Consider the following 26,225-nt stretch of genomic DNA (forward strand, 5'->3'; position numbering starts at 1 on the left):
TGGCTGGTGCTCGTCTCCCACACCTGTGTGGCTTGTGACCAAAGCAAGGGTTTGGCAGCTGGTGCTGGCTCGCTGGATGGGAGTGGGGATACACACAGGAGCAGGACCAGAGCATCGGGGAGTGGTCAAAGCTCCTTCCATATCCCTTCCTCCCTGGTAAGCTGCTCCCCAATCCAACCTCAAGTAAACCAGCCACGATGTGAATGCATAGTTAGGATTAGCAGGAAGTAGAGAGATGATCAGGGACACTTCAGAAGACAGTTGGACAGTTGTGACTATAGATCAGAGACTTCAGGATGAGGTGACATGGGTTTATATAACTTGGGGGCAAGTCTCTTCTCAGAATTTCAAGTTTTCCACTCTGCAAACTGGCGATAATAATAGTATCAACCTGGTAAGAGGCTGAAGAGATTGAAGAGAGAATACAAGAATGCTCAATGCCACTGAACTTGGCTAAATGATTAAAATGGTAAATTCTATGCCATGTATATTTGGCCATAATTAAAAAAATTCAAAAATAAATGTATCCCATTGGCTCTTTCAACTCCATGGAGCCTGGAGAGTAGAAACCAAATAGGAGGGAGAGAGATAAGAGTAGGGTTGCCAGGTAATATACAAGGAAACAGTTCTACTAAAAACTTGTTCGTAGTATATCCAAAATTCAAATATAGCTGGGTGCCCTGAATTTCTACTTGCTCAATTTGGCAACACCAGTAAGAGGCAACCGCAACTGTCAGATGAGAGATGATGGGCGGGAGGCAGGAGATCTATTTTGGAAGAAGGAAGGCAACAGTTGCTTATAAGCTGTGGGGCAGGGGGCGAAAAGAAGAAAACCATTCCGTTTAAGTAATAAGAGAGGTAAGTTGTTTCCAGAGTGTGGCTGGGAAGGACCGAAAGGACAGGGAGCAGAAGAGGATGGAGTGGAGCCACCAGGCCTAGACGGCAGCTGTGGAGACACAGAAAAGGGTTCAAGGAACTGGGAGTGGGGAGGAGTTGAGAACAGGGAAGGGAAACGAGACCGAGTTTGGCTTCTACCTAAACCACTGTAACCCTAAGAACGAGCCAGCCAAGTTCTCCAAGGCCCTCCTTGTGCGAAACCCAATGGCAGTTTCTCCATCTGATCAGGCCCCACCTCTTCCTTCAGGTGCTATCTCCCAGAACCATGCTCCGGTGTCCCCAGCCGGCCTTGGTCCGTGCCTCTCTCTGCCGGCTCCCCAGGGTCCTGGGCTGGACTGTCCTCTGCCTCCTTCACACATTCTCTGGAACCTCATCGAACCCCCACTGCAGTGACTGTCCACAGAGCCAGCCTCCCACAATTCCCTTCATTTCACATTCCTCTTTCCAGCCCAGATCCCTGCATTATAACATCTGACCACCTAGGACAGCTCGATCCAGGTGTCCAAGACACCTCTAACCCAGCACAATAAAATTGATTTCATTGGCTAACACCCCCCTGCTCCCCCCCTCCACTAGACCTGATGCTCGTGAGTCAATCATTCCTTTACTTGATCCAAACATCCTAGCAGCGTCTTTCTTCACTTTCTGTTTCTGCACATGAGCAATGGGGAGCGCTAACTTTCCTTGACCTCTTCTTTCTCTCTGGGACCCCTGGACTCTCACTGTCCCTCTTCTTGTCACGTTTGTACACTGTGACCAGGGCAATCTTCACAGCACGGACCTCATCCTATCCCATTCCTGCTTAGATGTTCAGTTGCTCCCCATTATTCTTAGGAATAAGGAACAAACCCCCACCACCATTCACGGCTCGAGCCACACACCTGCTGCGTGGGCAACACTGGGAATCCACCTGCGTGAGCGATTTAATTCTCTCCAGACTCAGTGTGAACTCCCACAGATCTGGGTCTCATAGACCAAGGTTGTCTTAGGCTTTGGGATGGGTGGGGGTGGGGGGCGACAGGACTGGACGGGGCTCTGAGAAATCTAGTTCTGAATGGAAAATTTAGAATGAGTCCTGTCTGTTTCAGGTGCATCTTATAAAGATGAGCTCTGGACTGGAACACAGCACCCCCCCCCCCCCCGTTCCTTTTCCATCCCACCCTTCCTAGTCTCAGGTTTTGACAACAGAACAACAGGGGAAAAAACAAAACCACACACAAACGGCAACAAAACGAAATCATAGGGGCAGGAAAGCAGAGTGCCCTGCGGTTCACCAATGGTCAAAACTGATCAGTTTCTTCAACGAGCACCTGGGTGTGTGTGAGTGGGGTGGGGGGGCATAAATACGTATCACATAAATACAGACTGCACCCACTGACCGCGCCAAGGTGAAATCAAGCTAAGAGAGTAAAACTGTAACTCCTGTGAGACTATTTGCTCAGTATACCCATTTTTTGTTTTTCTCAAATACATTTTTCCCATTATACAAGACAGTGAATTGCTCCTTCTACACAACTTAAGCTAACAATATTTCCAGTGTCCTAATGTCCATGTCTACCTCTCTGTATCTCCCTTCCCATTCTTCCTGCACGTCCCCATTTACACGCCCCTTGGACCCCTTTTCTGGGTACTAGGCACACAGTTCCTTCAAAGACTCATCCAACTCATTCCCAGGCTTGCAGGACTCACCTGACTCTTAAGGTCACCTCCTCCAGGAAGCCAGCCCTCCTACTGCTACCCCCCCCCCCCACTAGGGTCCATCTTGCTCCACACGCTCTGAAAACAGCCTGCAATACCCATCCCAGGCAGCCTTGCCTGTTACCTATCGGTTTCTCACACTAAGCCACACGCTCTTTGAGGCAGACCCGCATCTTGCTCATCCCACCCTGGGCACATGCCTGGCTGTGCTCAGTACATATTCGTGGGCAAAAAAGAGGCAGGTATGTCCAGAGGGTGAGGGGAGCCCAGGGAAAGCAAGCCAAGGGCTAAAGATGGAGGAAGTTACACTCTGCTACTCCCTTCAAAGTGCTTTCATTTCCGCGTTTAAATTGTGGGCGCTGGTAGAGAACTCTGCCCGATCCTAAAGGACTTCAACTTAATTATAGGCTTTCAGGCTTCCAATATGAGTACCTCAGGAGGAAATTGTTTTGTGACTTACACTAGTGCTGACACGAAATTGCCACCCCTGCACAAAATCATATCCAGGTAAGAGGCAGCGCTGGCACACAGACCAAAGGTGCCACCATGCCCCTCTCCATTCGCTTAAAGCTTCTCATTGGTGCCAGAAAGGTTTCCAATCAAGATCGGGACAAGAAGAACTTCTGCCTTATTTGCTATTTTAAACGACCAGTCATGGTTCCTCTGCTTAGTTATGCTAAACATTCTGAGAGAGAGAGAGAGAGAGAGAGAGAGAGAGAGAGAGAGAGAGAGAGAGACCCTATTTTATACTATTTTTAAATGGCAGTTTCCTATTCTTTCACCTTTTCACAAGGAAACTGCATATGATCCAGTCTTGCAATATTGACAGTAATTGTAGTTTCATTTGTCCATTTTGTATGTTTTCATGACCAAAGTTAGAAGCCTCAGACTAAACTCATTATTTGAAATATATAAATAGAATGCTTACATGCCTGACATCGGGGTACTACACTAATGTGATACATTTTATATGCCTTTACTTAGAGAAATGTCAAAAATCTCATTTCAATGCCATCTGAATCCACTCTGATCATTAACTACAACTTGTGGATGATGACCCACATAGATATTCTAAGTGAGAGGGAAGTTTTCTAGTCAAACTAGGAAACTGTGGGAGACCCAATCTGTGCCTCTCATTTCACAGATGAGGACACTGCCTTTCCCAGGCAGAAGCAGGTTTCCCGAGTCTCAGCTCAATGCTTCCTCCACCACTAACATCACCAATAGCTCCCTTCAAATGAAGTGATAGTTCTCGTCCTGTAGCAAGAGAAAACCACCAAGTCTCTATTTCATATTGAGAATGGCTCTCAAACAAGGCCTCTTAAATGATGCCCACTGGGGTCATCACATCCTATGGCCTGTCCAGCTTAGATGATTTGGTGGAATTAACTGTCTCTTAAGTGCTGGCCATCTGCCTTTGAGGAGGCTCTTGTGCTTGAAAGAATTGGGTATGTGGGGCCTCAATATAGATTCAGGTCTGAGAATTCCCATTTTAAGGGGCGAGATTAAACAAGAAGTGGGAAGGGGATCCGGCCTGGCTTTCCTGGGTGAAAAGCTAGCCAAGTCTGTCCCCTGAGGCTTCCACTTGCCACTGAATCTGATTCAGCATCTCAATGTGATTCTTCCCCCAGTTTGAGTAAATTAAACGTGATGACACTGTCCATCAAGGGTTAATATTAATATGGGTTTTTTATATATATTTTTATTGATTTCAGAGAGGAAGGAAGAGGGAGAGAGAGAAACATCAATGATGAGAGAGATTCACTGATTGGCTGCCTCCTGCACGCCCCCCACTGGGGATCGAGCCCACAACCCAGGCATGTGCCCCTGACTGGAATCGAACCTGGAACCCTTCAGTCCGCAGGCTGACGCTCTATCCACCTAGCCAAACTGGCCAGGGCTTGATATGGGTTTTGAAAATAAAATTGTTGCCTTATTATTGGGGAGGGGCAGAGTAGAGGATAGCCTTGAGCTGCAAATGAGAATGTAACTTATTTTTTTGGTTCTTTACAAATAAACAAGATAAGGAGACCCACATCGGATGGTACTGGAAAATACTCTAGAAACATCCTCAGAACACCTCCCCCCCCCCCCCCCCCCAAGACATTTCAGACCTGACTTACCACCAACAGACTGGTGGGTCCCAACCTAGAGTAGTACAAGGAATTCCTAATCTATATATTGTTTTCTCAGTTAGTAGATGCCGGGGTCCAGCCCGAACAATCATGCTTAAACTACATAATCTTTTCTCCCTGGAATGGAGATAAGAAACGCCCTAACCTTTGTAATAGAGATTGATAGGATTGAATCAACTGGTATAAATACAATTGTAACAAGACAGAAACACTCAGAACTTAGAACAGAATCAAGAAGACAGAACCTACACGGAGCCTAGAGACAGAAGAACTTCGCTGGAGAGAGCATGCCAGAGGATCCTGGAGAGGGACTGGCCTCGGAGCCTAGAGACAGAGCCTAGCGGGAGAACATGGCAAGGGATCCTGGACTGAACCTGACTACAGAGATTGGCAGGAGAACCTGACTGGAACCTGGACACTGAACCTGACTGGAGAGCCTGGACAGAACCTGGCTGGAGAACCTAGCGAGGGAACATGGCTACAGAACCTCGCTGGAGATCCGAAGCAGAACCTCTCTGGAGATCCAGACCAGAACTTGGCTGGAGATCTGGGCTAGAGATCCTGGCTAGGCTGCTGATCAACTGAACGCTGTCTCCGTGTCCTTCCTTCTTCGCCGACTCCGTCCACACCTTTGGGGACCCCTGGACCTGCTGGGGTTGGACCCCGGCATCTGGCGCCCGAACAGGGACCCCTAGGTAAGCGCCCTGCACTCGGGACAGATAGGACTCCACCATAGGAAGAGGGTGGATAGTCTTCGCCGACTCCGTCCACACCTTTGGGAATGCCTGGAACAGGATTCCCCTAGGTAAGCCCCCCCCTTGAAAACCCCCACACTCGGGACGGATAGGACTCCACCAGGGTGCTACAGACCCCCCTATAGAGGATAAATAGGGTAAGAAGGTGGATAGTACAGAACTTAGATTGAGAAGATGTGCCATACTGAGTCCAAAGAAAGAAGACTCTGTATTGATCTTTAGATTAAGAAGATGTGCCATACTGAGTCTAAAGAAAAAAGACTCTGTATTGATCTTTTAACATATATGCTTGCTAGCAGAGGAATTAAGGTTACTCCCAGTCAGACAGAACGTTTTATACAAGAAGTATGTCCATGCTTTTCTGAGGAAGGAAAGGTAAATGTAATGGCATGGGAGAAGGTAGGCCTAAGGAGCCTTATCCTTAACCCCACTGCAGCCTTTCTACCCTGGGAAAGTGCAGGATTGGCAAGCTCTCCCTGGGATGATAGATCAGGACTCAGGTAATAGCGGAAAGCGCCAATCCTACTCTTAAAATGGATATAAGAGAGCATTTGAGGTTTTTCTTTTTAATGCTTGCTTTTAAAAAATAAAAAAGGGGGAATTTGCCAGGAGCCGGTCCATCCTTGCTGTTTCAAGGGACCTGGCATATATGGCATACGGTTCTTAATATGTTTGCTCACCTTCTTGGCGCTGTGTTTTAACCAAGGTCACCTCTCCGAGAAAGGTTGAATCCCCAGGTAGGGATTTTCCCCTGAAGTTAGGGAGGAAATAAAACCCCTCAACTAAGTGCCAGGTGGGTAATTAATCCCTTTAACTACGAACAATCATGCTTAAACTACATAATCTTTTCTCCCTGGAATGGAGATAAGAAACGCCCTAACCTTTGTAATAGAGATTGATAGGATTGAATCAACTGGTATAAATACAGTTGTAACAAGACAGAAAGACTCAGAACTCAGAACTTAGAACACAGAACTGAGAACACAGGGCTTGGAAGACAGGACCAAGAGAGACAGAGCCTAGGCACAGAACCTACACAGAACGTTCTCTAGAGACAGAAGAACTTCGCTGGAGAGAGCATGCCAGAGGATCCTGGAGAGGGACTGGCCTCAGAGTCTAGAGACAGAGCCTAGCGGGAGAACATGGCAAGGGATCCTGGACTGAACCTGACTACAGAGATTGGCAGGAGAACCTGACTGGAACCTGGACACTGAACCTGACTGGAGAGCCTGGACAGAACCTGGCTGGAGAACCTAGCGAGGGAACATGGCTACAGAACCTCGCTGGAGATCCGAAGCAGAACCTCTCTGGAGATCCAGACCAGAACTTGGCTGGAGATCCGGGCTAGAGATCCTGGCTAGGCTGCTGATCAACTGAACGCTGTCTCCGTGTCCTTCCTTCTTCGCCGACTCCGTCCACACCTTTGGGGACCCCTGGACCTGCTGGGGTTGGACCCCGGCAAGTAGATACTATAATGAAGGAGTACTCTATGTCAAAGTCAAAGGCCTTCCTACTCAAAAAGGTTGAGAATCACACAGAGATAGATTGAGGTTTCCCTATCTTCCTCCTTTTACCAATTTCCAACTTAAATGTGGCTTTAAATGTAACACTGGGGGACAATATGGATCTTGAGCACAATCACTATGTGATATGTCTTGGCAATGGAGACTTTTTCTGGGGGAAAAAGCTGAAGATACCCTTGATTCTGATAAGCAAAATACATAAAGGGGGAAAGCACATGTCAGCATAGTTTCAGATGCAAAATGATCGTAGGAACAACTCTGATCAGGGAATGACTGTGGGGCACAGAGGAGAGAACCAGTTACCTAAAGTCAGAAGACCCAGGATCAAGTCCAGCAACTCCTCCTACCAGTTCTATAACTTTGGACAAGTGCAAGCTCACCTCCTCCTTTGTAATGTGTATTAAGTAACAATATAAATGCTTTCAAGCTTGTGGGCTCAAATGAGATGTCGGAAGTGAAGTGTTTCATCAACTAGAAGGAGTTAAAGAAATGTTACCTGTTTCCATGATTGTAACAGCAACTTTGGTGTTTCAGTTTTTATTGTAGTTTTACTCATATGTAATTGTCCATTTCATTTTTGGTAATTTTTGCACTTCAGGGAGGTTGCCACCAAAGAGCAAGAAATGCTTTGATTCACTTGGCCTGAACTCTAAAGTCTTATCTGACCATATTGCAACTGTGAATTTCCCATTTCTCTTTTCTCTCAGTTTTATAAGTCTTCGATTTTGTTTCAGCTTCTGCTGAAGGAAATTCCTGCAGATTTCAACCCCTTCTCTTTCCAAGTTCATTTCTTCTCTTAGATGAGGCAAAAACTGGAAGAGAATTATGCAAAGATTCTCTGCTCTGAAAGTATCAGAGTTCCTTTGCAAAGGGGTAACTTTCCTATTTCAGCACAAAAAGCTCAACCTGGCTTCATTTCATACAAGAATGAGAAGCAATGGGCAAAGCTGCTGTAGCTGGGATTTCCTAATCTCCATTCAATGGAGAGGAAGGTGAGTGGGCTGATGAGTTGAAGAGTCTGGATTACAGCTGGGCTCAGCAGAGCCTTTCAGAACATAGCCCGAGACAGGAAGTGATGAAATCAGTTCTCACATGAACTGAAAGGCGACCATGTGCACTGACCCCACTTCCTGTCTTGATTGCCATATGGGGGACGGTAAGGGGAAAGTAGAGCATGGGGAAGTAGGGCATGGGTACAGGGAAGAAGAGGCCAGATGCGAGACTGTGGGAAAAGTCCCAATGCTGCCTCTTACCCTTGCTCCCTTATTCTTCTGGCCCTGGCGCTGGGATTAAGTAAATTGGTTTGTTTCTACTCTCCATCTCCCATTGTGAAAAACTGATGAATTGAACTATACCCTTTGTGAACACTCAATGTCCCAACTCTTTGATGAGATTGACAATGCTAACGGAAGAAAAGTATAAACATGTTATAGAGCCTACTAATTGTTTAGAGCTCAAATACCAAATGAATTTATAGAATACTTCTGCTTTACCCTATTTCCACTCTAAACAGTACAGTGGAGAAAAGGTATAGGAAAGGCTGTATTTTCCAGTACCTGGGCACCAGGTGTCATCTTATCACCTTGGGCGAGCTTTATTAATATTTATTATTCGCATGTTATTCACTATGAAAAAGTGACAACGTTAGCCAGTGGTAGATGATGGAGAGGAAAAGGAGAAACAACTCAGAGATGACATTCTTTGTATAGAGAGATCCTTTCAGAAAGGAGGAGGGGTGTTGGGTTGTACCAGTCATAAAGGGAATTGCCCATATGTGTCACAGCGGGACCGGTCACTGGGTGTGGTTAACAGAAATCGGATGTGTAAGGTATGTGCTTTCAGACTGAGGTCCAGGGCCCCTGCTCATGTTATCTATATTCCAATAAGAAAAGCCACAAGCTAATAAAGCAGATGATGATTAAGGGTGAGGCAACAGGTGGTCCCATGAGCCCCACCTTAAGGGAAAGACTGGGTGAGGTTTGCACCAGGAACAAAGATGAACTCAAAAGGAGATGGTATTTGCTTGTAAAGGAAATGCATTTAGTGCTGAACACACCTACTTAGAGACTTCGTGGGTGCTGCTAACTACGGACTTTCCTAATGACACCTAACACTCCATGCACTTAAACTAGACATTGCACCAGTTCTACCCAGTCATCCCTGCGAGGAAACCCTGAGGCAGATAAACAGGAGTTCATCCAGCATGAGCTGGACTCCATACACTGGCGTACATGGAGACCATTGGTAGTAGCCTTGATGGCTCCTTGGCCCCCCCTGAAATCTGCAATTTGAAAGTCACGGTCCATGTCAGTCTTTGTGGTAATTTACTTTGCAAGCTACAAAGGCTTAGAAAACAACCTTCCCTGTAAATATTTTCTAAGTTAGAAAAAGGTACCCTTTGTAACAACACTAGTAATTTATAAAGTTAAAGAACAGATACAGAGGCCTTGACCTAAAACTCTGACTATATCAAGATGTGTTTTGAGAAAGGCTATGCAAAATCAAACACAAAATACCAATGTGACAAACTAAAGTCCATCTCTGGGTCTAGTACACACCCCAATTTGCATGATTTCTACCCTACAGAACTGTAGGCACAGATCAGACCCTTGGGCACACTGGAACGGCTATAACCACCAGGCCCTCAGGACACATGTCCTAGGTTTCTACATCCTTTCTCAGCCCCTTTCCCTTTCTGAGGAGCAGGTGTGTAAACCTTTACTACACTCCTCAACTCTGTCATCCAGTAGGGGATGCCCAAGTCACCACCCCGGGTAGAGGGCCTCATTTAGCTGGGTCAAATGTGACACGAGTTTATCAGACTTCTGCTTTCTCCATTTCCTGGCTCCCTATCTACATAGGATCTAGAGCTGCACCCATCCCAGTCATTTCTCCTGTTACTGCAGAGCAATGGTTTTCAAACCGTGGTCCTGAGACCGTTGGAGTCTCCTAGAACCCCTGAGGGCCAGCTTAGAGAGTTAGAGAGGATTAAGAAGTCAAGGCTGCTGGATCCTCTCCTTCCTCCAGTTCTACCACAGCAATTTTGCTTCTTTTCATATTAGAAATTGAAGTTCCAGATGATATTTGGATCTCTTACTCAGATAAAGAACCCACTAAACTCCTCAAGTTCTGGTCAGTGAGATGAAGGCTGAGCAAAATGACTTCATCAGACACCTTTACTGTCACTCCCAGGGTGGGGATTGTCACCCCACGGTGTCCTCAGCTTCCACCAACAGGCTCTGAAGTGCTGTGTCAATGCCAGCTTATTTGATTTTTAAAAATTTTTTATTATTGAAAGTATTAAATAGGTCCTCCTTTTTCTCCCATCAAACTCTTCCAGCCCTCTCCCATCTCCCCCACCCCCAGGCCCTCATCACCCCATTGTCTGAGTCCACGGGTTATGCATATATGCATACAAGTTCATTGGTTGACCTCTTCTCACCCATCCTCCCCTGCCTTCCCTCTGAGTCTGTTCATGCTTCTGTCTCTGGGTCTATCCAGCTCATTTGATTTGACCCTCAACAACATCTCCTTAAAGTGAGCATTCCCATTCCCATTTGATCGATGAATAAACTAACCGAAAGAGAGAAAGCACTTCCTGAAAATGGCATGGCTATTGAGTGGCAGACTCAGGACACAAACTCCAGTCTTCAGATGTGGACTCCAGCTCTGCCACACACTCTTCCTATCTTACTTAAATGTACTCATTCATTCCTTTGATCTCATCTCACAAGAAGGCCCCGTCTATTTCCCAACTAAAAAAAGGTCTGGGGGAAGAAATGGGAGTAAGAAATGAAGATCATAGAGACTCCCTTTTCCTACAACTTCTAGAAATCTCTGTGGTACTTTGAGTGTTATGGTACATGGCCTTCCCTGCATGAACCACATGTGGCCAATACTGAGAAACAAGCAAATTACTGAACATGACTATCCAACACAATGAAACCATTTAAAGTCAGTAGCTGGCATCATTCAAATGTGCACTTCCTTGGTATACCGGGGGCATTGCTGGGTTTCTGGGTAACCTCCCTCTGTTCTTAAGTACACTTCAGGAAACATGTGATTTCAACATAAACTAGGCTAGTTCTGGAAATATTATAAATAAATATTTCTCAGAATCCTAAAGGCAGATCCAACAAGAAGAACTGAACAGGAAAGGAATACTGTCCCTCTGTTTTCAAGAACACTTAGGACTTAAAGGTAACAGTACATCAGATGAGTAACTTAGATACCACATGTGCATCGCTTGGAAGGTGCTGCACTTACACTGCATGGAATTGCTTCCCCAAAATGCAGCCCATAGTGGTCAATTCAGCTGCATTGTTTCTATCATTTGTGCAGAAATAAATATAAGTATAAAGAGACTGATTTGTATTAACGAAGATGACATCCAAAGTCAAAATGACACATACACACACATTCTGTGTAAAACACCCAGTATTGTCTCTAAGGATGTGTACGCATAACCACTGCTGGGACACATTCAACGGAAATGCCTTCTCCTGAAACAATTTCATCGTGAATCTGACACAGGGGAGGACTTTGCAAATTCACACACATGCTGGTGCTTCATACTTCACCTGAGCAGAAAAGTCAATGAGCTTTGGAAGCTGCACTTTGCCCCCTTCATCACTCTTCAGGAAATCCAGCAAGCTGCCTGTTGATAGAGGAAGAAAGAAAGTTAATGTAGTTAAAACACAAAAGAAACTCCAAACAAATATAATTCAAATGATCATTACTACAGGGGGAACCCCACAAAATGCCTTTCCCCCTAGAACTTAAAGTGCCAACCTGAGGGCAGCCTTGGGCAAGCTACTTATCTGGTCTAGGCCCCTGTGAAGTGGGCATGTCCTAGTGGCTATATCAGAGTCCTTCTGAGGGTGGGTTGAAGCAAGTGCCATGGCGCTTGGCAGGTGATGAGTGCTCAGTAAATGTTCTGCTGCCTCATCCACAACACGAAGCCATCTACTTAGCCCCGAGACTGCTGAAAAGGTTGAGTGAGATCACCCAGGGAAGGCACTGAGAACCGTGTTACATAGTAAGTGTTCCCTAAAGGTTAGGCGTTATTATCTGGAGAAACACATATTTACATTTATGATTAATAAGACTATAAACTGATGAACTCAAATAGTATTTACTGAACTCCTACAAAGTTTATAATCCTGAGACTGGTTTCTGGGCTATAGCAACCTAAGCCATAGGGGCAAGGTCTTTGGTTGTTGTTTTTAAAAGAATGGCTTTTCTTGGAAGGACTCTGAGTGACTAATATTCTGAAGTTTTAATATAAATTAAGAAAATATAATATGCATCTTTCTAACCTAGTCATCTCTGATAGCACATTATAATCATTTTTCATGAGTTGATGGTTAATTCTGGATTATTGCTTTTCTGAGGTTGGTCGAACCCAGTCCCCTCTAACCTGTTACCTTTCACCTGATTTGAAATGTACATGTGCTCTAGGTAAGAAAGGGTCATGGTGGACACTTTTCTCCCTTCATTTCTTTTGAATTTTAAAGAACCATTTGGCAGTTTATTAGTATCTATACTGAGTTGCAGGAAGAAGGGTGGTGATTCAACCTCTTTTATCTGACAGTGAGAGCCACGGGGGAAAAGAACCGCTTGCGCCTCTCCTTAGTGTGTCCATGATTATGTGGGAGTTCAATCCCGGCAAGTTTTAAATGTTCACATTTTAAAGTGGCACCCTGAACATTTACATAATGCTACAGAGGAAAACAAACTATTTTTCGGAGTTTGAGGACTCATATTTTAAACATATAAAAATACAAATACTCTTATTTAAAATATGTGTTTATCTGGTAAATATTCATTGGGAGCTAGTAGGTATTGGGTACTGTTCTTGGCGCTAATATAAATATGGAGACGAATGCAGGGAGCACAGGAAGACTGTATTTCCGGCCGGGCGAGGGTTAGGTGATTTAACAGCACTGGGCTTTGGGCGCCTCACCCTTGGCCATGTACTCCGTGATGATGTAGATGGGCTCCTCCTTGGTGACCACGGCGTAGAGCCTCACCAGCTTGTCGTGCTGGAGGGTCTTCATGAGGTTGGCTTCTTCCAGGAAAGCTTGCACAGACATCGTGCCTGGCTTCAGCGTTTTCACAGCCACTTTGGTGCTATTGTGATAGTAACCTAGGAAGGAAGAAGGGGCATGCTTTACCAAACAGAAATTAGATGGGAATTAGTCTGTACCATCTTTACAAAATTACCTAAGTTATTCCACAGTCAAAAGGTTTTTATAAAGCAATAGTTAAAAAAAGAAACACTTCTATACATACTTGATCATGGGGACTAAGATTTCCCTTGAATTAATAAAGATATCCAAGATTTAAACACATACACACACACACTCACTCACACACACACTCACACAGACACACACTCTCACACAGACAACAGTCTAGAAGAAAATACACCAAATACTGGCTATCTCCAATGGTGCGCTTATGGGTGGTTTTAATTTTGTTCACCCTACCTTTATTTAACAAATATTCTATGGTAAATATGTCTTACTTTTATAATCAGAAAACAAGCTTTGCAGTAAAAAAATTATTTATATATATTAATTTTAAAGTACAATAAACTACAGTCAAATAGCTTTCCCCAAAGTTTTCAAAAAGAACTGGACTCGGGTGACTCTCCATGAACAAAGGGCTCTGGGTTGAATGTCTGGGAGATGCAGTGCTCTTCAGTGAAGAAACCCATCTGACTTGGCTAACCCAGCATTCCCCACACTTTCTTGACCACAGAATACTTTTTCATGTACTTTTTGTTGTTGTTGCTGTTAATCCTCACCCAAGGATATTTTTCCATTGATTTTTAGAGAGAGTGGAAGGGAGAGGGAGAGACAGGGAGATAAACATCCATGTGAGAGAGACACATTGATTGGTTGCCTTCTGAATGTGCCCCGTGGTTTGAGCCTGCAACCAAGGTACATGCCCTCTACCAGAATTGAACCTGAGACCTTCAGTCCAAGGGCCAACACTCTATCCACTGAGCCAAACCGGCTAGGGCCATGTGCATTATTACTTTTTTCTTTTTTACAAAATAAATTATTTTAAAAAGATGTTATGTTTCTATTTCCACATCTTCAAATGGGTAAGAGAAAGTATTACTTTACAGCTGTCAACCCTAATTAATAATTTTTCTTCTGGTCTTTAACACAGATTTCTCTGTTAAAACTTCCTTTTATATTCCACTTCGATTTGTACTTAGTAGCTTGTACAGAAAAATGAAGAATGCAGTATATAAAATAAAATAAGAACATATAGAAAAGACTGTAATAGGAAGCTGACAAAATACTGTCCTATGTCATTTTCAAAAGCCACAACCTACACAGAATAATAGAATCATGAAAATACAAATGGATTTTCCAATTGTAAGAAGCTAGGACAATTCCTTGGCAAATGGAATGGGGAAACTGAGGCAAATAGCTGAACAAACTGGCCTAGCAATTTACAGTCAGATATAGAAGGTCACGTCCCTAGAGATAACATCTAGGCCTCAGTTGTATTTCAGTTCCAGGCCCAGAAAAGCAGCAAAACCAGGTGGGCGACATCAGGACCAACTGCAATGACTAATGACCCCCTGCCCTGACACTGACCAATCTATGGAGACCAGAGCCTGAAAGGGCGCACCTGGAGAAGCTGATGAATATTCTATAGAGAGCTCCCCTAAGACCTCCCCTAAACTCCCAGCCTTTAAAAAAAATCCTCAAAAAATGAAGGACCCAGAGTGAGCTCTCCCTCCCAGGAATATGCCCATGCATTTCCCTCCCCCCTCTTCTTCTCCAGCAAGCACGTATCTCCTAAACTCTAATCCCAGGAGACTTGCAACCAGTGGAGCAATGGGCAGTGGCAGCTAGACCCGGGCTAACCCCCTGAATCTGCCTGCAAGGCCCCCCTTTCTCTGACTTCTCAGTGAGCCCTGTCCAGGCTCATTTCTTTCCTATAACGTTTTTAGAGAAGCAAGGCCCCACCTAGGCCCTCTCCTGTTGCTTCTTCTATCCTAAGCTCTGCCTTGTTTCACTGTCCCCAACTTTTATAAATGTTCTAATCACCTAGACTCACGTTAGGAAATCTTTCCTGCACCAAGTCAATGATCCATATGTTACTGGCGGGTCGAGGCAGACACCCTCTGAGCCGGTCCCTTTTCCAATGACAGCGGGACTTTTCCTAGGTCTCTTAAGATCAAATTTAAAGTAAATTCCACCAACAAAAGTCCTGTAATATTATATATGGATCAAGAAGATTCCATTATAAATTTGTTTAAAAGTTATAAGTAGGTCCTCAGTTACATGAATGTATATCTGGCAAAGCATGGCAAGAAAATACCCTCTCTTTGATACATGTCACTGACAAAGGGCTAGCCTTCCTACAGGTCAGAAAGGAAAATGGAAAAAATAGGCGAAGGCTTACATGAGCATTTCTAGAAGAAAAAAATCCAAATGACTAATAAACCCGTGAAAGGAAGATCTTATTAGTAATCATAGAAATGCAAAGAGAGCCTTAGGGAGAAACCACCACCCACCTTGACAAAAAACTTGAGTTCTGGTGAGCACATGTCCCTTGGTGGGGAAACTGGGGCAGCTCCCCTAGGCCCTTATCTGTACTTTTCTTGAGCATCTCTGAAATTCAGTTGTAAAATGTCTGTCTTTGACAACATCCCCAAGAAGCCCAGGAAGAGTGCTGCCAGGACAGCCTCTTTTTAAGTGCAATTATCTTGAGCAAACTCATCCACCACACCGGGCAGTGCCAACCTGGGGCTCGTGTAATTTGCTGGTGAAAGTCTAAACTGGGACAAGTGCTTGGGAGATGAGGTTGGCGGTATTTTACAGACTTGAAGATTCAGACTCCTGTGATCCAGCAAATCCACTCCTGGTCACTTTATTTTTATTTTTTAAATATATTTTTATTGATTTCAGAGAGGAAGGAAGAGGGAGAAAGAAATAGAAACATCAATGATGAGAGAGAATCATTGATTGCTGCCTCCTGCAAGCTCCCCACTGGCGATCGAGTTCACAACCTGAGCATGTGCCCTTGACACCGGAATCGAACCTGGGACCTTTCAGTTCGCAGGCCGATGTTCTATCCACTGAGCCAAACCAGCTAGGGCTCCTGGTCACTTTAGAAAAACTCATGTACCCGTGCAGCAGCACAAAAACGTTCACAGCAGCATTGTTCACAGTAGCCAAAACCTGAGAACAACTCCATTCCATCAATACGCAGTGAGATCAAAGAATACACCATTGTGCATCTTGAATATAAATACAACACAATGAATGTACTATAGCTACACCCAAAAACATGAATGAAACTCACAAACAGAATGTTGAATAAAAGAGGCAAGACATAATAAAAGACTACACTGGTGTAATTCATTTATCCACATAAAATTCAAAAACAGCCAGAGCTAAATTCTACTGCTTGGGGATGCATACCCCCACATACAAAAGTAGCAGACCTCTGAAGAAAAGCCAGGACATTCTCACAAAGGTCAGAAGAGCTGCTGCCTCTGGGGCCCAGGTGTGGTGGTGGCTGGAAAGGGATGAGGGAGGACTTCTGGGTGCTGGCAAGTTTCCGTTGTGTGACCTCAGTGGTCACCACACTGCTTTTCATTTTGGATTTCTTTGTGAGACTGAATATTTGTGTTGCCTGCACTTTTCTGTCTGCCTGTTATACTACCCAGCAATAAAAGTGAAAGAAACAATTATTCTCCTCCAGTCATCACAGAAGCCATGGGACTCATTGAGACTTTTACGTAACATAAAATTATGGGGGAAGAAGGAAGAAAAAATGCTTTCCAACGGGAGAGGGGAAAGTTTTCAGGAAACACTGCAGCTGCTGAAGATATTTAAAGTGCTGATAAGGAGCTCGACGTGAACAGTGAATAAAACAGCTGTGTCCACAGCCCAAGAACGGCAGCCGCTCCCACTTAATGTCAGGTCAGAGCTGTGACATTGAAACAATGGGGCAGATTTTCATCCTGATTATTATTCACCACTAAGGGTCAAATTGTACTTTACCAAGACATTCTCAGGAATAAGCAGGTTCAGTTCACCTCGTCATGGAGGCTGGGGTTGACACTGCAGATGAAAAATGATTTAAAAAGTCTTTGAAGGCAGTAAACATTTGCTTGTGGCGTGGCACTTGACCACCGTTCACGAACACTGGTGTGACAACCTGAGAGAGTTCACACCGTGTAAGTGTGACTAACGTGCTAAACAGCACTTACGGAGGGTGGGTTTTTGTTTTTATTTAAAAGATGCATGTAGTTGATTTTGGAAGTTGGCTGGTGATTAATTTCAATGCAGTTGGCTCAAATGAAGGTTTATCAAGCAAAGTTCAAGTCAAAATAAGTTTGCTTTCTCCCAAAGTCTTTTATCATAGACCAAGTGGTAACAGGAAACATCACCCTTAGCTTCACGGATCAGTCAGTTCCCTCAGAATCCAACAATCCACAGAGGAAAACGTCACCAGGCCAGATGTCAAGAAGATCACACCAACAAGAGGAAACAGCTTGAGGCAGAACCTCCTCCTTCGTCTGTCCCCAACCCCTCCTCCCTCCCCTGCCTCCCCCAAAACAGGTCACTTCCTAGTATTTGTTCACTGTATTTCAGTCCAAAAATATTCAGACCATAACATGTAACTGGTGTTTTATGAACCATTCGTCGTGCTTCACAAAAGGATCAACTCACTTGGTTAACAGTGATATAAAATTTAATCTGTTCTTTTTCTGTCAGTGAAAAAACCTAGCCTGCTATCCCTTGAGAAATACAAAGTAAATTCTGGCAGCTCGAAATTGCACAGACCCTGCTATTATACCAGCCCTTGGACAGAGTGAGACTCACAAACACACCTGGGAGGGGGGCATCCTGTAACCTCTGCTTTATAACAGAATATCACCAATCGCCATTCTTTTGGTTTTATTCCCAGTATTTCTTTGCTAAATGCATCCAACATAGTGATGTTCTTTCAGTAGCTAAGGAGATTCCTAACAACAGCCAAATTCACAGAACCATATCCACAAAAGATTCCAGTTCAAATTTTTCTAGTTTTTCTTTTTGTCTTCTTTCTTTCTCTTCCTTTTCCTCCCTCCTTCCCTTCCTCCCTCCCTTCTTTCCACCCTTTCTCTTTTCTTTTCTTTCTTTAGTACAAGACTAAAAGAAAAAAAAAAGCATGATTAATAAGCAAACAACTATCAATGTCAATATCCTGGCAGTGATTTTGTACTATAGTTTTGAAAGATGTTACTACTGGGAGAAACTGGATGAAGGTTACATGGGATCTCTTTGTATTATTTCTTTTATATATGATCGTTTTTTTGAAATACAATTCATATACCATACCATTTACCCATTTAAAGTATATAATTCATTGGTTTTTGTATATTCAGAATTGTGGAACCAAGACCACAATCAACTATTAGAAGGTTTTCATCACCCCCAAAAGAAACCCATACCCATTAACAGTCACTCCCCCATCCTCCCCTCCCCCGACCTGAGGCAACCACTCATCTACTTTGTCTCTATAGATTTGCCTACCCTGGACATTTCAATAAATGGAATCATAAAATATGTGGTCCTTTGTGTCTAGTTTCTTCCATTTAACATAGTATTTTCAGGTTCATCCACACTGTAGCATGTGTCAATATTTTATTGCCAAATGATATTCTATTGTATGGCCATGCTACATTTTGTTTATCAGTTCATCAACTGATAGATATTTGGATTATTTACACTCTTCAGCTATTACTGAATAATGTTACTTACTATGAATATTTGTGTAAAAGTGTTTGTGTGGATTCATTTTTTTCTGTTATTTTTTACAACTGCAAATGAATCTATAACTATCTCAAAATAAAACAGCTTGATTTAAAAAACCAAAAAACAACTTGTGTTGAATTGGGAAATCCTAGGTAATTTCTCCCCTCTATTTCATACCCTTTGTTCTATTGTTGCCATCCACTCTTTATAATTAAATTAAATATGTAATAACAATAAGGGTTCTTTGAATGCTGTTGACTGGACTAAGTGCTTACATGTATCATCTCATTCAATCATTACACCATTCCTACAAGCTAGGTTCTTTTATAACCCCTTTTAGGATGAACCTCTGCTGCCTCTCTCTTTTAAAATATTATTAGCAAATCAAGCCAATAACCCAATTAAAAATGGGCAAAGGGCTTGAATAGACATTTCTCCAAAGAAGAAATGGTCAATAAATACATGAAAAGATGTTCAACATCACTAATCATTAGTAAATGCAAATCAAAACACAAGAGACTCTACCTCAGGCCCATTAGGATGGCTACTATAAAACAGAAGCAAAAACAAAACACCAGAAAACTACAAGTGTTGGTGAGGATGCAGAGAAACGGAAACACTCGTGCACTGTTGGTGGGAATGTAAAGTGGTGCAGCACAGTATGGCAATTCTTCAAAAATTTTAAACATAGAATTGCCAAATGATCTAGCAATTATTTATATATATATATATATATATATATATATGTATATATATATGTATATATATATATATAATCATATATGTGTGTGTGTGTGTATACATACAAAAGAATTAAAAGCAGGCTCTCAAAGATAATTGTGCACTCACATATTATTCACAACTGCCAAAAGGTAGAAGTAACCCAAGTATCCATTGAAGGATGAATGGATAAACAAAATCCGTGTATACATACAATGAAATATTACTCACCCCCCCAAAAAAGGAAAATTCTGACATATGCTACAACATGGATGAAACTGGAAGACATTATGCTAAACAAAAGAAGCTAGTCACACACATACACAAAAGACAAACACTTTATGAGTCCATTTATTTGAGGTACCAAGAGTAGTCACATTTATAGAGACAGACAGTAGAACAGCGGTTGACCGGGGCTGGGAGAGGGGGAAAGGGGAGTTGTTAATTAAAGAGTATGGAGTCTCATTTTTGCAAGATGAAGACTTCTGGAAATTAGCTATACAATGTGCTTGTCCACGATAGCACTGGACTGTACACTGAATTATGTTATGTGTTATTTACCATGAGAAAACATTACTAACAAATGTATTCAAAAAATAAATTTTCACAAGATTTTTATCTTCTTTCAAGCAATTTAAATGAAAAGCACCACTCTGGAGAAAACAATTACGTATTTTCCAATGCCCCACCCTCCTCTCTTCTAAGAAACCTCAGTGATCTCCCAGGCACCAACTAGGTACATGCTAAATAAAAGTCCTATACAGTCAGGGTGAATATTTAGCACGTGGCCTGGTGGAAGCCCATGAACAGAAAAAGGTGGGAAATGGGCAGGAGGATTTTGTGCATCTAGAATTCGAAGCAAAGAGGTTTTCTCAGTCCCAGAAAGGACCAATGTGCTGGAGCTCACGGTGACCATTTCAGTGCAGGCTTGAGCTCTCGCAGCAGAACTGTGCTGTGAACAGGTGTATTCAGGCATCCCCCCCGCCCCCCCCTCCCCCCAACACACACACACACACACACACACTGCGACCTTGCTCCTGACTTAACGCCAGCTCATCTAGACTGGACGAGTTGGCTGGCAAATGGCACTACCACCATGCAGCTGGTAAAGAGGTTACCATTCTACTTGTTAGTAGCCCTCAAAAAAATGTTAAGAAAATACAGAACTATCATAATCTCTTCCTCTCGAAGTGATAACCAGCAGATCCTCTCTCTTATCTCTTGGGTGTAAATAGCACACAATTCAATGCCTTTATCAAGGCTTCACAGCTGAACACAAGGCTGGAACAAAACTCCAATCCATCACTTCATACGCAAGGCTGCTGCTGCAGAGCAGACGAGAACACCCCAGTTAAGCTCCCCCTACTTTCCCCTTCATGACGGATATGCAACTCCTTTGCCAACAATTCTCCATGGGAAGGTCTAGCTGGATTCTTTATAGTTTGAATTCATAATTAAAATTGGAGAAAAGCTATTGAATTACAGCATCCAACAACTATAGTCAAACACGGTAACATGAAAATAATCCTAAAAGTAGAGTGCTCAGAGCCAGACGCTATAGCAAACCCTTCAACTACATAACCTCATTCTTCCTTTCAACAAGGGGTGATAATTGTTTTCCCATTTTACCAATGAGGAAACGGAAGCTTGGGAGGTCAAATGGACTTGCAGATCGCTTAGCAAGTGAGTCCAGCTCTCTGGGACACCAGAGCAGCAGGCTGGCTCCTTCACTGCCTTGAATGCCTTCGGGCAAGTTGTTTCTCTGGTTCTCAGTGTCCTCATTTATGTAATGACCATAATCATTCTTACCTTTCAGTGTAATTGTGATGAGTACAGGAGATAATCGATGAAAATGTCCCTAGAAATAAGCCCACAGACACCGTATAGCTGGGACACTCTTCTCTCTCCTCCTGTCTTCTCCACCCTCCACCTTGTCATCTCCCCACTCAAAATCCTGGCACACTCAGGTGGACTCAGAGACCCAGAGGACAATTCAGTGTAATCATGAATATGTATTTTCCTGCCAATAAAGAGATAAGGCTGGAAAGGGGAGGCCAGGAAGAGAAGGCAGGGTCCCTGGTTACCGCAGGGAGCCAGTGGGGTTGGAGGAGACATGGCCTGGGGAGTGTGGAAGGAGGACAGAGGCAAGTGCAGCTTTTAAGAGAAGTTACGGCTTCCCAGAGGGAAGAGGATTCAAAATGAGCAGGTAATGATGAAACCATTTGGGGGAAGTTCTTACACAATCCTAATCTCCCCACAGATCATGAATTAATTGCGAAAGGGAATCTAAAAGTATCATTTACAATGGCGAAATCTGGTGGAACTCCTTCAAATGAAAAGGAAATCAGCAATAACGAGACCAGTGACCATGCGTGCCTCCTGCCAGGTGCACCGAGGACACAGTACCACTCAGCACTACTCAGGCACAAAGGCACAACCTGAGCCAAGTCTCCGGAAGCATCAGAGAAATCCAAATGAAGGACATTCCAAAAACAAGGGACCCGTGTTCTACAAAACGTCATGAAATATGAAGATGGGCTAAGGCAGCGGTTGGCAAACTGCGACTCGTGAGCCACATGCGGCTCTTTGGCCCCTTGAGTGTGGTTCTTCCACAAAATACCGACTTCTGCGCATGGGCCACGAAGTTTCAATCGCACTGTACGTGTGCGCCCGCACATGGTATTTTGTGCTATTTTGTGATCGCTCTATTGTGTACGATAACGGCCCTGCTCTTAGGAGACACGTGCTTAAGTATTTAGGGAGAAGCATCCGCATGTCTGCAACTTACTCTCAAGTGATTCACCAGCAACAATAACATATGGACGTGTATATGTAGAAAAAGATAAAGCAAATATATCCAAATATTAACCAGTGAATCTAGGTGAAGGGTATACAATGTTTATTATACTATTCCTGTCCTAATGTTGTGGATTTGAAAAACAATACATTAAGAAATATATTAGGGGGAAAAGATAAGGCGGCATTAAAAAAAAAACAAGAGCAGATAACAGCTTGATGGTTCTTCAAACAACTAAATGTAGAATTACCATATGACCCAGCAATTTCACCCCTTCATACCTAAGAGAAATGAAAATATTTGCCCATACAATAATTTGTACATGAATGTTCATAACATCATTCTTCATAAGAGCCAAAAGGTGGAAACAGCCCAAATGTCTATCAACAGATAAAGAGATAAACAAACTGTGATAAATGCATACAATGGAATATTATTCAGCCTTAAGTCAGAATGAAATTCTGAGGCATAGTCTAACAAGGATGAACCTTAATAGTAAGTGAAATAAGCCAGTCACAAAGGGATAAATATGATACAATTCTACTTATATGAGGTACTCAGCATAGTCCAAGTCACAGACACAGAAAGTGAAATGGTGGTTGCCGGGGAGGGGGGAGGGGGGGCCTGAAGGTGGGGCGGGGGGGAAGTGGGAAATTCGGCTTAATGGATACAGTCTTTGCTTTGGGTGATGAAAACATTTTGGAGCTGGATCAAGGTGGTGGTTTGCACAACAATGTGAATGTAGTAAACATCACCGAATTGTTCACTTTAAAATGACTGATTTTATGTTACATGAATTTTATCTCAATGACAAAGAACACAGCAAGTTCCCCCTGCACACTCAGAGGTGGAGAACTGGTGCCAGTTGGCAGCAGATGGCTCAGCTTAGAGTGTAGTGCAAAAGTGTGGGGGGTCCGCAACAATAATAAATATAAAACCTGCAGTGCCCCCACCCCCCCAAAAAGAACAGAGCAGATAGAGAAAGGAGGAGGTACTCTTATGACTTCAGCAGCAGCGTGTGAATGAGAAGAGACCACATCTAGAGTGAGTGCGCTCGCCCACGAACGTGCTGATTGGAAGGGAGACAGCGTGCCCGGCGTGCACCGCCGACTGGCTCTGAAACATGCCAGCCAATGCACGTGTGGTGTGTGATTCTAATTCACCTGGATTCTGTATGTTCGCAAGCACTTACAGTGCAGTCGAAACTCATTAGATGCTGCGTCAGGCTCTGCCTTATGTAAAAGGACCTCGGCTAAAAGCAGCGCCAACAGGAGAAAGTGGACAAGGCTGGGATGGCAGGGACCCAGACTTTTAGAGGAACAACCTCTGCCTGCTAGCCGCCTGGATGAGGAAGTGAAATGAAACCAGGCTGGGCGCGTCTGGTTCCTGCTGGTCAGGGGCTTGGACAGCTTTCAGAAGCTGCCCGCTCTTTAGAAATCGTGTTTGCTTTCACACACACCAAGCTGGGACAGGAGTGATGGGCTAAGACGTGTATGACTTATCCTTTCCAGATTTAACTGCCTTTTCAACCAGAACCAGGAAAACATGATGCTTTAAAACAGGGGAGGGGGTGGAGAGAGAGGGTATTCTTATCGCAAAAGAAACTCACATTCACTATAAAAACTTTAGGAAAGACAAATGGGCAAAGGAATCCCCTGGAAAAAGCCAGTATAAGAAGCTGTCCTTAACTGTAAGGAATGATTCATTAATGATGGCACTTGGAGCATCTTGGTGAGAAATGGCAATAAAGGTGGGGCTTCCTTGCCAGCCCGCGTGGCTCAGTGGTTGAGCATCGACCTATGAACCAGGAGGTCACGGTTCGATTCTCAGGCAGGGCACGTGCCTGGGTTGTGGGCCCGATCCCCGGTGGCGGGTGTGCGGAAGGCAGCCCACCAATGATTCTCTCTTATAAAAAAAAATTTGTGGAGCCTCCTGAAGCCCACTAGCATGGAAGTACCTTCCCCAGAAGCAAATGTCCTGCAGTTAGAATGTGCGTGTGACCAGAGGCTCTGGCGGTGAATCATGAAAGAGCAGACAGAACAATCGGGATAAACACCCACTGCCCTGTTCCTTATAAACACTCATTCTGAAAGAGAATTACTAAGGCACACGGAGGAGGAATACTTTTGCAGGCCAGTCCTTGGTGCCAGGTGGACAGGGAAAAACAAAAGAAGCGATGCTTCTGACACAGGTTAGTGTTTGGCTGAGAAAAATGATGGAAACTGGCTGGAGCCCTTCTTGCTCCTGTCGTCACCTCCAGCGTGACTTCTGGCGGCAGAACCACACACTCACCCATCCAGACTTCCCCGAATTGCCCGGCACCGAGCTTCTTCACCAACTTAATGGACTCCCGCGGGATCTCCCAGGCGTCTTTATCCCAGGGTTTTTGTGGTTTGGGACTAATACAGACCTTCTCCAATCTTCTGCACAAGCCATCTGACTGCTCTAATATGAAAGAGAAAATAAATGTTAAAAAACGATTATATTTTGTATTTTGCCAGTACCTATGGGGAAGTTTCGACGATTAGTCTTAGAATTTCCCACTTGCCATAAAATGCTTATGGGGCATCTTTTTTTAAAGAATCTCCACTTTTGATATTCTTAAACGAAAGACAATTTAAACATACTTGATTTTGTTCATTATACTGTTACTCGATTAAAACAATAAAAAAATAACAAACAGATAAGCAAAGGCTAATAGATTGCCGCACTTAATACAATGTGATTTCAAATTGCTGAGCCCATGTACGCTCGTCATGGCCAAAAGGCATGGGCTTGGTTCTGTCACCAGGAGACCCCCAGCCCCAGGACAAGGCCAGAGCACAGCAAGCACTCCACACACATGCTGGGTGAATAAGCAGAGAGGGAGGGGAGGTTCCACAAAACCTGGGGTACCATGCTCTCTCCATCTTTTGGGACCTAAGCAAACCTATAGTGTGTGTTGCCTTCAAGCAGGTTGTAGACATAAGCAGTCACAACAGCTGCCCAGTACGGCCGACTTCAATCACACAGGGAATGAACCCAAAGGCTGGTCATGGGTTCAGCTTACCAGGGCTGGGGAGTGGCACTGGTGGCAAAGGACCAATGACGTGCCACTGCTAAGTCTTTTGGTGTTGCTGCTATTTCTGTGTTCTTTTACCAAGAGTATGTGTTACTTTTACACACACACACACACACACACACACATCTGCAAGTTGCATTCCTCTTCTAGATAGTTAAAGATATGGTGTAAAGATATGCACTATGGGAAAACAGTATTCATTTTCTTTTCATAATTCTGAAATACTAATTGTGAAACACCAGGGATTAGGTAGGAAGGACCGGAATAATTATTCCCAAGGATCAAATCTGACTTTGAATGTGTGCTTAATTATTGATAAATTTAGAACATGATCTGTAATTTTATCAAGAAAAGGGTCATGCATAAAAACTTTTAATATGAAAAAGTGTTTGCCACCACATAGCTACCATGATGAACATATTTGTCTTGTCCGATCTCCACTTTTTACTTACTTTGGTAATGCTTAATCATGTCACTGATACAGGGAAAAGTGATTCTTGGAGAGATGTAATAACCCCCATTGTCCAGACTCCTAATTTTGTAGTGCTTAATGACATCACCGTGCAGAGGGTCATAATCTCTGACAGACAAAGAGTAGCTTCCTGCGAGGGAAAAAGTACAAGTAAAGATTATATGCATATTTTATAAATGAGATCTGCATTACACAATACTGTAGTACCCCTTTTGCCACAAAATATGCAAAATATAAGTTAAATATGTATAGTACATAATTTGAAAAGTCGTATAAAAAGTCTACTTGAGCCCTAGCCTGTGTGGCTCAGTTGGCTGAGCATCATTCTATGCACCAAAAGGTTGCCAGTTCAATTCCTGGTCAGGGCACATGCCCGGATTTTGGGCT

General features: G+C 43.6%; 1 protein-coding gene across 2 annotated transcripts in view; it reads right to left on the bottom strand.

The window, feature by feature from the left end:
• Positions 1–26,225, bottom strand: part of LYN (LYN proto-oncogene, Src family tyrosine kinase) — a 103,463-nt gene that overhangs the window by 16,509 nt on the left and 60,729 nt on the right. For both annotated transcript variants that reach the window (XM_059673160.1, XM_059673159.1), the window contains exons 7-10: positions 25,819–25,968; positions 24,598–24,750; positions 12,974–13,156; positions 11,589–11,665 (exon numbers count right to left, since the gene is read on the bottom strand). In XM_059673160.1, the coding sequence (XP_059529143.1) occupies positions 11,589–11,665; positions 12,974–13,156; positions 24,598–24,750; positions 25,819–25,968 (563 nt within the window). The remainder of the gene's footprint in view (positions 1–11,588; positions 11,666–12,973; positions 13,157–24,597; positions 24,751–25,818; positions 25,969–26,225) is intronic.

The sequence above is a fragment of the Myotis daubentonii genome, chromosome 17, assembly GCF_963259705.1.
Source record: "Myotis daubentonii chromosome 17, mMyoDau2.1, whole genome shotgun sequence".
Lineage (NCBI taxonomy): Eukaryota > Metazoa > Chordata > Mammalia > Chiroptera > Vespertilionidae > Myotis > Myotis daubentonii.